A 12,751-nucleotide genomic window follows, 5' to 3' on the forward strand; every position below is an offset into this window, starting at 1 on the left:
AAATTCAAAGTGATTCTCGAATAATAATCAACTAATCCCGGTATTTGTCCATTACCTTGGCCAGTTTGTAGTACACTCCTGGAAATGGAAAAAAGAACACATTGACACCGGTGTGTCAGACCCACCATACTTGCTCCGGACACTGCGAGAGGGCTGTACAAGCAATGATCACACGCACGGCACAGCGGACACACCAGGAACCGCGGTGTTGGCCGTCGAATGGCGCTAGCTGCGCAGCATTTGTGCACCGCCGCCGTCAGTGTCAGCCAGTTTGCCGTGGCATACGGAGCTCCATCGCAGTCTTTAACACTGGTAGCATGCCGCGACAGCGTGGACGTGAACCGTATGTGCAGTTGACGGACTTTGAGCGAGGGCGTATAGTGGGCATGCGGGAGGCCGGGTGGACGTACCGCCGAATTGCTCAACACGTGGGGCGTGAGGTCTCCACAGTACATCGATGTTGTCGCCAGTGGTCGGCGGAAGGTGCACGTGCCCGTCGACCTGGGACCGGACCGCAGCGACGCACGGATGCACGCCAAGGCCGTAGGATCCTACGCAGTGCCGTAGGGGACCGCACCGCCACTTCCCAGCAAATTAGGGACACTGTTGCTCCTGGGGTATCGGCGAGGACCATTTGCAACCGTCTCCATGAAGCTGGGCTACGGTCCCGCACACCGTTAGGCCGTCTTCCGCTCACGCCCCAACATCGTGCAGCCCGCCTCCAGTGGTGTCGCGACAGGCGTGAATGGAGGGACGAATGGAGATGTGTCGTCTTCAGCGATGAGAGTCGCTTCTGCCTTGGTGCCAATGATGGTCGTATGCGTGTTTGGCACCGTGCAGGTGAGCGCCACAATCAGGACTGCATACGACCGAGGCACACAGGGCCAACACCTGGCATCATGGTGTGGGGAGCGATCTCCTACACTGGCCGTACACCACTGGTGATCGTCGAGGGGACGCTGAATGGTGCACGGTACATCCAAACCGTCATTGAACCCATCGTTCTACCATTCCTAGACCGGCAAGGGAACTTGCTGTTCCAACAGGACAATGCACGTCCGCATGTATCCCGTGCCACCCAACGTGCTCTAGAAGGTGTAAGTCAACTACCCTGGCCAGCAAGATCTCCGGATCTGTCCCCCATTGAGCATGTTTGGGACTGGATGAAGCGTCGTCTCACGCGGTCTGCACGTCCAGCACGAACGCTGGTCCAACTGAGGCGCCAGGTGGAAATGGCATGGCAAGCCGTTCCACAGGACTACATCCAGCATCTCTACGATCGTCTCCATGGGAGAATAGCAGCCTGCATTGCTGCGAAAGGTGGATATACACTGTACTAGTGCCGACATTGTGCATGCTCTGTTGCCTGTGTCTATGTGCCTGTGGTTCTGTCAGTGTGATCATGTGATGTATCTGACCCCAGGAATGTGTCAATGAAGTTTCCCCTTCATGGGACAATGAATTCACGGTGTTCTTATTTCAATTTCCAGGAGTGTAGTATAGTTTTGGAAAGAGACTGTACTTCAGTTAGACAGAACTTTCTCACAATACATCTGCGTGAAAACAGAATTGCAATATCTTAAAACAATTATGGAAATATTTGAGGTGAACCACCATGTATATCCATGTCACTTATCACAAAGTTAATGGGACACATTTTAATGCAAATGTTATCAGTATACCTCAAGTTTCGTGGCTTCAAAATACCTTTAATTAACAGACATGATAGTATCATTACAAACTCTAATTACTCCAGTATTTGGTATTTATAATAAGAGTACAAATTATCCCAATAACGTTTCCTTTCTTTTATGCTTTGCCAGAAGTAAAAGGCTGCAGTAGAATGCATCTAAAAAACTCACTGGATATTTTGAAAATTTTATATTTATTATCAAACAAATATAAACAATATCACAGCAAATATGGAGTGAGGCCCATACATAAAGATGTGATGTGTGTGCATATGCCAGATGCAGCTATGTATAATTTTATATATTACAACAAGGACAGGGAAACAACATCTAGTTAATATTAAAATTATAAACAGTAAAAAAATAACACTATCTTAACATCATAAGTGCCTGCTTTTTAAATTATTTATAATTAATTGTTCCTTGTCCGTTTTGCTCTGGCTGTGAGACTCCTGTCCATTTCTTCATCCTCATCAACATACTGAACACATTCAGATGCATGTTCCTGTAAACAATAACAATACATTAGTGTTATGCATGAGAGAAACAGCATCAGTGATCAGTTTTACACAACCACAGCTTCTCTTTAAAGTTGTTCCTCATGTTGCCCAAACAAGGACTGTCTGTTAGTCACAATAGACTTAACTGTGCTTGCACACTATAGCACTGATGTGACTCAGCTGGTTGGTGCAGTACAGACATTTTATCGTAATGTTGTCAACTGATCCCCTACATATTACTCTGAAATCAAAAATGGCTGATACATAGTTGAATAAAAGGCACACAATCACAAACTAGTGAGCAACATAGGGAGCATTGCGATAGGGCATATCATTTTCTTTATCTTTAAAATTAATTGTTTATTCCCACAAGTGGACATAGAAAAATTCATCATTCCAGGTATCCTGTCTTGAAATACTTATTCTCTAGAGTACTAACTTAACTGCAGGCCTACAAAAACACCTACATACCACAGCTACAATCCTCCCTTTCCTGACAGCCTATGTAATCGTTCAATGCACAACAGTGCATGGCACTAATATGTTTCAAAGGCTGCAGGAGAAAATGCAATTTTTCAGGGGGTCATATCTTGTGTTCTATTGATCACTGAGTTAAGGAGTCAAGTGTTTTGGATAGCCCTCAGCCTTGCGACCATTTTTTACCTATCAGAAGGACAACTGTACTGTAGCTATCCTACAGTACAGTATCAAAATTTAAACATTGCACACTTTTTCCAGCCCAGACAAATTGAGCAAATCGATTGGTTCTTTTACTTTAGGTGTGGTCTAGGATGGACCATAAGCAGCTTATAAGATCACAATTTGTTCGTGGCTGGTTCTTGAAAAAACTCAAATTTCTATTCATGGCAGATCCTCAAAATTTTTACCACATTTCCTTACGCTGATGATCTTAGAGAACCCTGAAACTTTTAATGTTATCATTATCCAGTGATGAAATCCAGAGGTTCAAAGTAACTGTACTTACACACACAAAATATGGATGTAATATCCAGTCTGGGGTATACATGTAGTTTTAAACAATACAATGACCACATGTCAAGAGTACTGTGGCTGTCAAAAAGGTACTGATGTGACTGAACTATGTTTTTAGTTGCCGTTTTTCACCAATCAAACTTTATGACACACTGTGTCTGTATAGTAGGCACTTGATGCTTGTACAGGCTGTCTTCACCTGGAAATTATTCGATAGTGCTACTTGGGAGTGTAAGCACCTCATAAAAATTATTCTGTTATATGAAATTCTTTGTATTTGCAAATCAAACACAGCATATTTTGATGTATAGTATATATGCAAACTGAAGTGACGAGTGAAAAGCTACACCAAGGCCAGAAGTCAGTCAGCATATCTACATGATACATCTTTATGCTTTGAAGAGGTCTCTGGAACCATATAGATTCATTTTATCACAGCATTTCTTGGTATATTGTAGGCGTAGCCTAAAAATTTTGTGCATTTTTACGTGAAGTAGTGTAAAGTGAGCTTGTGTTGGAAGGGAGACGATTTTATTTTCACCTTACATTATGCGTATTTATTTGTTGTCTCTACGCATCAACATATGTAAATGTATCAAAGTATGTAAATAAACTGACCAATAGAATTCGCTCTACATAAGCAGTCCACTTTGCTATAGCAGGGGAAAGAAGGGAACCAGCAGAAAAATGCTCTTGTCTGAGCACAAAAAAGGAATATGTTCCTCTCTTAAAAATAAATAAATAAAAGGAACAGAAAAGTGGGGAACCAGTTGCCTTGATCCACATTCTGCCTTCCTCACCAAAACTTTTGGCATGTGAGCAAATGAGAGACAGTGATGGTGGAAGAGAGAGGAGGCTGTGCCAGGGAGAGAAAGGGAGAGGAGACAGTGATGGTGGAAGAGAGAGAGAGAGAGAGAGAGAGAGAGAGAGAGGCAATGAAAGAGAAAGAGATAGGGATGAAGACAGCAGCTGTGGGAGCCAAAGAGAGAAGGGCAGTAAAAGAGAAGGATAAAGATAGTAGCAGTGGGAGAAAAAGAGAGAAGAGACAGAGGAAATGAAAAAAAATTGGTGAGTGGAAACTATGCATAGGCTCAGAGTTGGGGGAGGGTCTTTCAGTCTAAGAGTTAAAACCCCCTGCAAATCATCCCCAAGAACACATGTGGAAATGAAACAATGGTGGTTGAAAGACATACAGCAACCTGAAAGTGAGAAATAAAGAGACAGTGTCAATAAGAGAGAAAAAGAATAGACCAAAGACATTGGCAGTGGGACACAGAGAGAGAGAGAGAGAGAGAGAGAGAGAGAGAGAGAGAGAGAGCAGAAGTGACAGAGAAGGGGACAGTGGTAAGGAAGAGCAGGAGAAAGGGATAATGGGAAAGACAGCCAGGAGATAGTGGAAGACATATATGGAAAGTGACAGTGAGAAAGAGATGCTGAGTATGAAGGCTTCACTACAAAGAAAGATGGATGTTAAAGACCATGAATATGTTCTCATGTAAAATTTTTTATGAGGAAGGCAGAATGAGGATTAAACCAGCTGGTTCCCCACTTTTCTGTCAGAGTCTGTTAAATAGTAAAATACTGACCTTTTTTGTGCTCTCACAGGTGTGTATATACTAACAAACTAAAACAATTATCAAATAAAATAGAAGTTCACTTTTAAAATGTTTTGGGATAATACAAATTGTTTTATGTTCCTACTTATGTAAGAAGCAAGTTGTTCACCATTCAGATCAGGATCCATCATTTTTCTCCTTAATTATATCTCCAACACATGGTGAGGATGGAGGAAATATGGTAGCACGGAGTATAATTATCTTTTTGCCAAACATCTCACAAGAAGTAACTGTTGAAGATTTTGCCTTTCTCAGGAATTCTTTGAAGAATATTTGCTGAAAGCCGTCACTCTGTATTCTTAATTTCACTATCAACAATATCTCCATGTTTACACCACTAGTACATGATTGAAACTAACGTTCTTCACCAGCCACTCTAAAGATTTGTACTGATTATAAAAATGCTGAATTATAAGTGGCTTCATTTTAGCATAATAACAACACACAAACACAGTTCCAAACAGAATACAACACTGAAAAATACCAGTATATATTCAGCAAAATACATAGGATATAGGAAAACTAACAATGGGTATACTGTTGGCACGTGATTTCCTGACTTCTGTAAACCTCAATGCATATATCTGTGGTAATTCCTTCTGTTCGCCCCCACCTGTAGCAGCAGACGACAGGCTGCATTGACCGAAAACCAGCAATCAGCAAAGTGCCTGCAGACCAAGGTTCCACCACATCCCCTCAGTACCCTCGCTGGTCACTGCCGCTGGAAGTAGAGCTTAGACTGCAATGCTTTCAGGACACCATGCACACCAAACCATCACTCAAGCAGTCTCTTCTTCCATCTTCTGCCGTGCTTCTGCACCCTATCCAGAACAATGCCATATGGCTCGTGTCATCGTCTGCAATACTTCACCAGAGTTGGCTAAGACAATAGGATTTTACACCCGTGTTCAGTGTCAGTGCTCTCTTGCAGTTCGGTTAATGATTGGAGTGCAACCTATTCTGTGCCATCATCCCGAGCTGTGTTTCTTTGAGGGACTTCCTTTCTAGCACCTGTACAAAGCCTGATGCCAGATGCCTGGTTCATCCCACCCAGTGCCAGCACCTAGAATACCACGCACAGTGTGGTGTAAACAGTGTGGTAAGATTTACTGTGTGCCGGGAGTACCAGAAGGGTTTATTACCATTCCATCCCCTACCATTTTGGGACCCCTTTATCATCAAGCATGTCAGTAAAGCGAGTTTTCCCAGCACCACCGGACAACACCATACAAAGTACCGGAAACCATTCTTAGGCCACCCTGTTCAAAGATTCCATCACGAGTGAGGACTGCCCTTGATTAACAGGTAGTAACTGGTTAAATTTTACCATAGTTGTTAGCTTGGGAATAATATCTCCAAACCAGCTCACATGCCTCTTCCAACATGCCCCATTATTTATAGTTATCTTTATTAATTAGTGCACCTCTATATAGGCATAGAAAAGAACCTAATTTGTTCCTTCCCTAGTGACCCCCTCTAAACAAATGCGCCAAGTCTTATTACTGAAACACGCTGGTTTTTCTTTTTCATTATTCCGATTAGAACACCCCATGTGGTCGCGAAATAAGTTCCCATTAGGTCAGTCGGATGCATCCCGCTTGCACCCTCACTCACCCCTTGCCTTCTCCACCCCCTCCCACACTGCTCCATGCATGCCCTCCCTCCACGTGCATCACCGCTCCCCTCCCACATCCCTCTACAACACACATCCTCCCTTCACACGCCTCACCATCCCGTATAGCTCTCCTCAATGCATGCTCCCCACATGCACCACCGCTCCTCTACAGCCCCCTTCCATGCACACCATCCTTCTGTGGGCACTACTGCTCCCCTCATGCACCCCTCCACATACACCCTCCCCGTGCCTCTCTGCGTTACCATCGTTACCTGATGAGGGTCTCTTTACACAGGATCCCAAGCCTGATGATATAAGTGTCAGAGGTTAAAGCAAGAAGAGATCTCTTTTGCATCCTTTACTGATGTATACTTCAAGCTACTTGAATTTTTTACACATTTTATTAATTTGCTGTAGAATGTAATGAGGAAAACTATACTACTGGCCAAATGATGTCACTGATATGATTATTTGGGAAAAATTTTGGTAAGACAGAACCCAAAAATTATAATTTTTAAATGTGATTGCCTCAAACTATTAGAGCCACAAAAAACTGTTCTTGCTATTTGGTTCCTTATTTCATTTCATTTTTTTAAATACAGTTTTTTTAGAGCTGAATGCTGTAGGGATGTCTAAATAAAACAGAGAAGACTACTTATTAGCAGTTTTTTTCACTTAGGTGTAACATTTAAGTACCAGCAGAATACAGACCATTTTCAATGCATCTCCGCCTTGTCATCAACTTTTAGGGCTTTGTATGCTTGTATTGTGATCCCAAATCTCATTATTAGGTGGTTTATAACATGATCTTTCAAATGAAAATGTTCTAAAAGAGTTTGTAAAAGACTCTCATATGTGAAAATGGGTTTAAAATAGCCATTTTTGTCAGTTTCAGGAAAACTGACAACTTTGTCCTTGATTTGTAAGCTACTGGGCAGCAGTAGGGGAACCAAATTTTATATTCTAGTAGCTTGTATTGGTAAGTTATTTTGTGCAAAGCTTCAGATTTTTCCCAAGATTACATCCGAAGATACAAAAAGCATATCTTCACTTTTATTCATCTATTTTTTTGGCCTACTATGCTTCAAATTATCCAAATGAAAGTTTTTATTATTTGGTTACGAAAGCACAAAAAGTTGTACGAGATGGTGTAGTTTTGTTTATTTCAATAAAATATTGCCAGAGATATTATGTCTCTCAGTTGCTGAAAACTCATTGGCGCACTGTTGATAGCTGCTCTATGGGGTCAAACAAATAACTGTATCTCCAAAAATATTAAATTGGTGAAAGTTAAACTTAACCAATTTTCATTGGGAACATGTGCAAATGTTTGTACAAAATTTCAGCAAAATCTGTGGTGGTCATGCAGTACCTTTTTCCCAAATTTGACCACTTGGCATGGAATGGCCCTATTCCAAAATTGCTGTTAAAGTAGGTTTCATAAATATAAATCACTAGTGAACTCTACAATGCTTTGAATTGCTAAATATGTATTGGACTGTATATACATCCTACTCTTGTTCTCCCACCTCTCTATCCCTTTCCTCCTCCTACTCCCCCTCCCTTGTCCATCTCCCCCCCCCCCCCCCTTGCTCCTTGTACATCTCTTATCCCACATATTCTCTCTCTATCAATTTCCTGCTCACTCGCCCCTCTGTCCATATCCTCCTATCCTTTCTGTATATCAGTTTCCTACCCCCTTCTCTGTCCTTCTGCTACTCCCCCTCTCCCTGACTTTATTTATTGTCATTTCAAATGGAACCTTGACTGTAAATAGAAATCAAAATGAATGGGTAAATCAGTTGAATCATTAGTACATGAGGTGTGAGAGAGACCTTTCCAGCTGCTGGATATGAGAGGATAGTAGCTTTACTGATAGTATTTTGCAAGGTTTTAATCTGCAAACAGGTAGGATTACAAAGTTAGCCATGAACACAACAATCCTGTTTTCCATTAAAAATGAATTCAAAAAGCAAAACATAGCTGCACAGCACGCTCAGCATGTTCTTTCTTGTAGGCGGTTTAACAGAGGCGTTGAATATGTAGTAAGTCTATATCTCTAGTGGTTTATAACAATATTATGAAAAGGACACTTGCTGCTCACCATACAGTGGAGATGCTGAGTCGCAGATAATCACAATAAAAAGATTGTCAGAAAATCAGCTTTCGGCCAATAACGTCTTTGTGGCGATAACGGGGAGGGATAACAGGGTAGGGGTGGGGAATGGTAATGTGCTGCTTGTGGCAGCATACAAGGACAAGGTGAAGAGAGGGCAGGGCGGCTAGGTGCAGTCAAAAAGTTAGACAGAGGGCACGGGAGAGGGGGGGGGGGGGGGGATGGAGGGGAGGGGGCAGCAGAAAAGTAGAGAAGTAAAAAGATTGGGTGCATTGCGGAATAGAGGGCTGTGTAGTGCTGGTATGGGGACATGGCAGAGGCTGATGGGTAAGGACAATGCCTAACAAAGGTTGAGGCCCAGAGGGTTATGGGAACGTAGGATACGTCACAGGGAGAGTTCCCGCCTGCACAATTCAGAAAATTTTGTTTTGGTCAGAATGATCCAGATGGCATAGGCTGTGGAGCAATCATTGAAATGAAAAACGCTGAGTTGGATGGTGTGCTCAGCAACATGGTGGCCCAGTTGTTTCTCGGCCACAGTTTGTCTGTGGCCATTCACGCGGACAGCCAGCTTGTTGGTTGTCATGCCCAGAAAGAATGCAGCACAGTGGTTGCAACTTAGCTTGTAGATCACATAATTGTTTCACAGTTAGGTGGGATGCCTTTGATGGGTAGGTCATGTTTGTGACAGGACTGGAGTAGATGGTGGTGGGAGGATGCATGGTACAGGCCTTGCATCTAGGTCTATTACAGGGATATGAGCTATGAGGCAAGGGGTTGGGAACAGCGGTTCTGCTTAGACTGTTGTTTGATTAGTATCAATGTCCGGGTAGTACGGCTGATGTAACAGTGTGTAAGGAACACCGAGAAAACTACAGAAGAGAGCAAAATGCTCAACAGTTGCTGTTGTTATTCTGTGTCATCTATGGATGTCCATCCAATGAGAGCCCCAATTAATCAAAGGGTTGCCATGTAAGTTTTCAGACACACAGTGAAGTAAAAATTTTTCTTGTACAACTCAATTTACTGTTTCGCAAAATATTCGTCTTTAAAATTTATACACACCTGCTTGCTTTTGAATCATTCTGGAAACATTTTCACCATTATGATGTTGATGCCACAAAAACATGGCACTGGGAGGATTCAACAGCTTCAAGATTTTTAAAAATCATTGTTCACACTTTTCATTTGACGTAAGGAACAGATAGTAATTGTTAATCCATAAATGAGGTGAATATGGATGAAGAGACATTAATTATGGGGTTTTCTCCTCAAATAATCAATTGTTTTTCCCAATTTAAAAAAATGGTTCAAATGGCTCTGAGCACTATGGGACTTAACATCTGTGGTCATCAGTCCCCTAGAACGTAGAACTACTTAAACCTAACTAACCTAAGGACATCACACATCCATGCCCGAGGCAGGATTCGAACCTGCGACCGTAGCGGTCGCGCGGTTCCAGACTGAAGCGCCTAGAATCGCTCGGCCACAACAGCCAGCCCCAATTTCATATATGACTTGTGATGAATAATTTGTCCATGCCTTTTAGCATTATCTGTCCTTCAATCCACTAAAGTATGACATGTGAAATGATTGATCATGTTCTTCAAAGTGCTTTACAAAGAAACCACTTTTATTGGTTTCAGTACATATTTGAACACACAAACAGTTGACTGCTGCTTAGTTTCCAGCTCATACAAATAATTTCACTAGTTTCATCTTTTGCTTCCACGTTGTACACCGATTTTGCATTGCCTAGGTCAAGGTTTTCAAGCATTTCATTACAGCAACTAACAAGAGCCTGCGTTTGAGTTTTAGTCAAACTGTGCAGAAACCAGCAAGAACAGGTCTCTCTCACAGTTGAATGTTCACACAAAATGGAATGTACTGCAGTTTCTGTTTTGTCTAAGTATTCTAAGGGTGTGTGTGTGTGTGTGTGTGTGTGTGTGTGTGTGTCATGGTAAACCACAGGGCAGTCCTCTTCAATTAAGCTGCGCACAACGTCAACAGTGGCTTTTTTTTCCTTTTTTTTTCTTTTTTCCTTTTAAGGACAGATTCCACTTTACCTTCATGAAATTTGTAAAGTTTCTATTTTTTCATAATTTTGTATCTTTAAAAGCTAAGGCAACAAACTGCATTGACAATTTCTCTAATCTTCTACTGGTTCAGCAATAATAAAATTTTGAAACACTGTTAACGTCAAATCTCAATAATGCCAGCTATCAGTTATTTTTAAGGAATTAGAATTCAAAATGGTTCAAATGGCTCTGAGCACTATGGGACTTAACATCTGTGGTCATCAGTCCCCTAGAACGTAGAACTACTTAAACCTAACTAACCTAAGGACATCACACACATCCATGCCCGAGGCATGATTCGAACCTGCGACCGGAGCAGTCGCACGGTTCCGGACTGAGCGCCTAGAACCGCTAGACCACCGCGGCCGGCAATTAGAATTCAATCCTCATACCATACAATGGAATACTGTAACTCAATTTCCTTACAAATCCAGTGACTGTTGACTATAGCCATACATAATGGGCAACAAGAGAAGAATTTACAAAAGACCCATTTGCCAGGACTTGTAGTGAGGGATTCAATATTAGATTTATACAGAATGGTATTAAAGTAGACTCTCATTAAATTATCCTCCTTGGATTATGCTAAATCACCACAACTATTGTAGCATTTTTGTGAGAATTTAAAATCTATGCCTCTCTTGTTAAATGTTCTTCTGCACTGCTATGGGTAACAATGGACGCGCTGTTTTTACTCAGTGTAATAATATTGTACAAAAGTTCACGCAAAAGTTTTTCCTTTGTTAATGTGTGTATGTTGAAAAACTGATGGGAAGAGAAAACTATAGTATGTGTCAATTCGCTATGTGAAAATACCTACAACACAGACAGTTGCACAATTGTGTCAACAGAAAATAATGCTGAAGTCAGCACAGCAGCACCAAAATTATACTCTGCATCCATATGTTGATACACATTCATTTTTAAGATATCTCTACAGCTAGAGAAGTGTGGGACAAGTTAAAACAAGTCTATGAAGATTTTGGCATCTTCTGACGAGTAAGGTTAGACACTGCTGACAGTCAGAATGGCAAATATTTCATCAGTAGAAGAACAGAGATCAAAGATGATTTCCACTCACAATAATTAAGTGGCTTGATCTTTGAAGTTAAAGAAGAATGGATTGGGTGTACTCTATTTGCACTTCTACCACAAAAATATAAACCTATGATTCTAAGCTTAGAAAAGTCAAACCTGCCAATCATGGGAGACTCAATTAAAAAATAAATTCCTGCAAGAAATAAATGATGTCACCTGTAATAAACCATCAACTAACAATGCTGCCCTGCAAGACAACAAGAAACAGAATGATGAAGTTACCATCAAAAAAGGCTACAGATGCTACAACTGCAACAAGTATTGGCACCTGCCAAAAAAATTGCCACAGCAACAGTAAAAAGCCAGTGGAAAGGCAAACTACCAGCATTCTACTAAAATGCAGTTGCAGGGAAAGATGTATGGGTGGAATGGTATGCACACTCAGTCATGTCAGTGCACATGTCCAAATATCCACGAAGCAAAAGTAATGTTAAAACAGAGATTGGCTCACAAGTCGTAATAGCAATTAATGAAAACTACCTGTAAAATAAACAGGATCTTCATTTGTAGTTATTCTCATAGGCAACAAGAAAGATTGAATCTGAAGAAGATATGCCGCACATACCTCACCTGAGCATGTCTACTATCTGTTAAGAACAAGAGCAGAAAAGGGTTGTTCGATTTTACCTGAAAGACAAGGCTGTTGTGTTTATGTCACATTCAAAAATGTGCTAGCAGATAGAATACACTGGCTAGACCAACCATAAATTTGGAATTTGAAACCAAAATCAGCATTGCCATCAAATAGTGCAGATTTGAAGACAAGGTCATATGCATTCTGAAGCTATGCGAAGGTCAGGCAAGTGGCATTTTATAGGAGGGAGCAGTTAATATTCCATGTTAAATTTTCTTAGAGGGCAAACAAACAATACTTCCTTTTTCACGATCTAGCTCAAGAGCCACAGCAATTCTTGCTCACTTTTGTGTGGGTCGATGCACACTAGTTCAAGTGGAGGAGCCAAATATGGTACTTCCTTACTATAACTGATGGCTATTTCAGGAAAGTATTCACACTTACTCTCAGAAATATAAACAACTACCACT

The 12,751-nt window shown here is 41.4% G+C and overlaps 1 protein-coding gene across 2 annotated transcripts in view; it reads right to left on the reverse strand.

The window, feature by feature from the left end:
• Positions 1 to 1,890: 1,890 nt before the first annotated feature.
• Positions 1,891 to 12,751, reverse strand: part of LOC124612464 — a 134,966-nt gene continuing 124,105 nt past the window's right edge. Inside the window, exon 6 of one of the 2 annotated variants that reach the window (XM_047140703.1) lies at positions 1,891 to 2,196. In XM_047140703.1, coding sequence (XP_046996659.1) covers positions 2,104 to 2,196 — 93 coding nt within the window. In that variant the 3' untranslated portion in view covers positions 1,891 to 2,103. The remainder of the gene's footprint in view (positions 2,197 to 12,751) is intronic. The other variant, XM_047140695.1, reaches the window with a different exon arrangement.

Source organism: Schistocerca americana, chromosome 1 (assembly GCF_021461395.2).
Source record: "Schistocerca americana isolate TAMUIC-IGC-003095 chromosome 1, iqSchAmer2.1, whole genome shotgun sequence".
NCBI classification, from domain to species: Eukaryota; Metazoa; Arthropoda; class Insecta; order Orthoptera; family Acrididae; genus Schistocerca; species Schistocerca americana.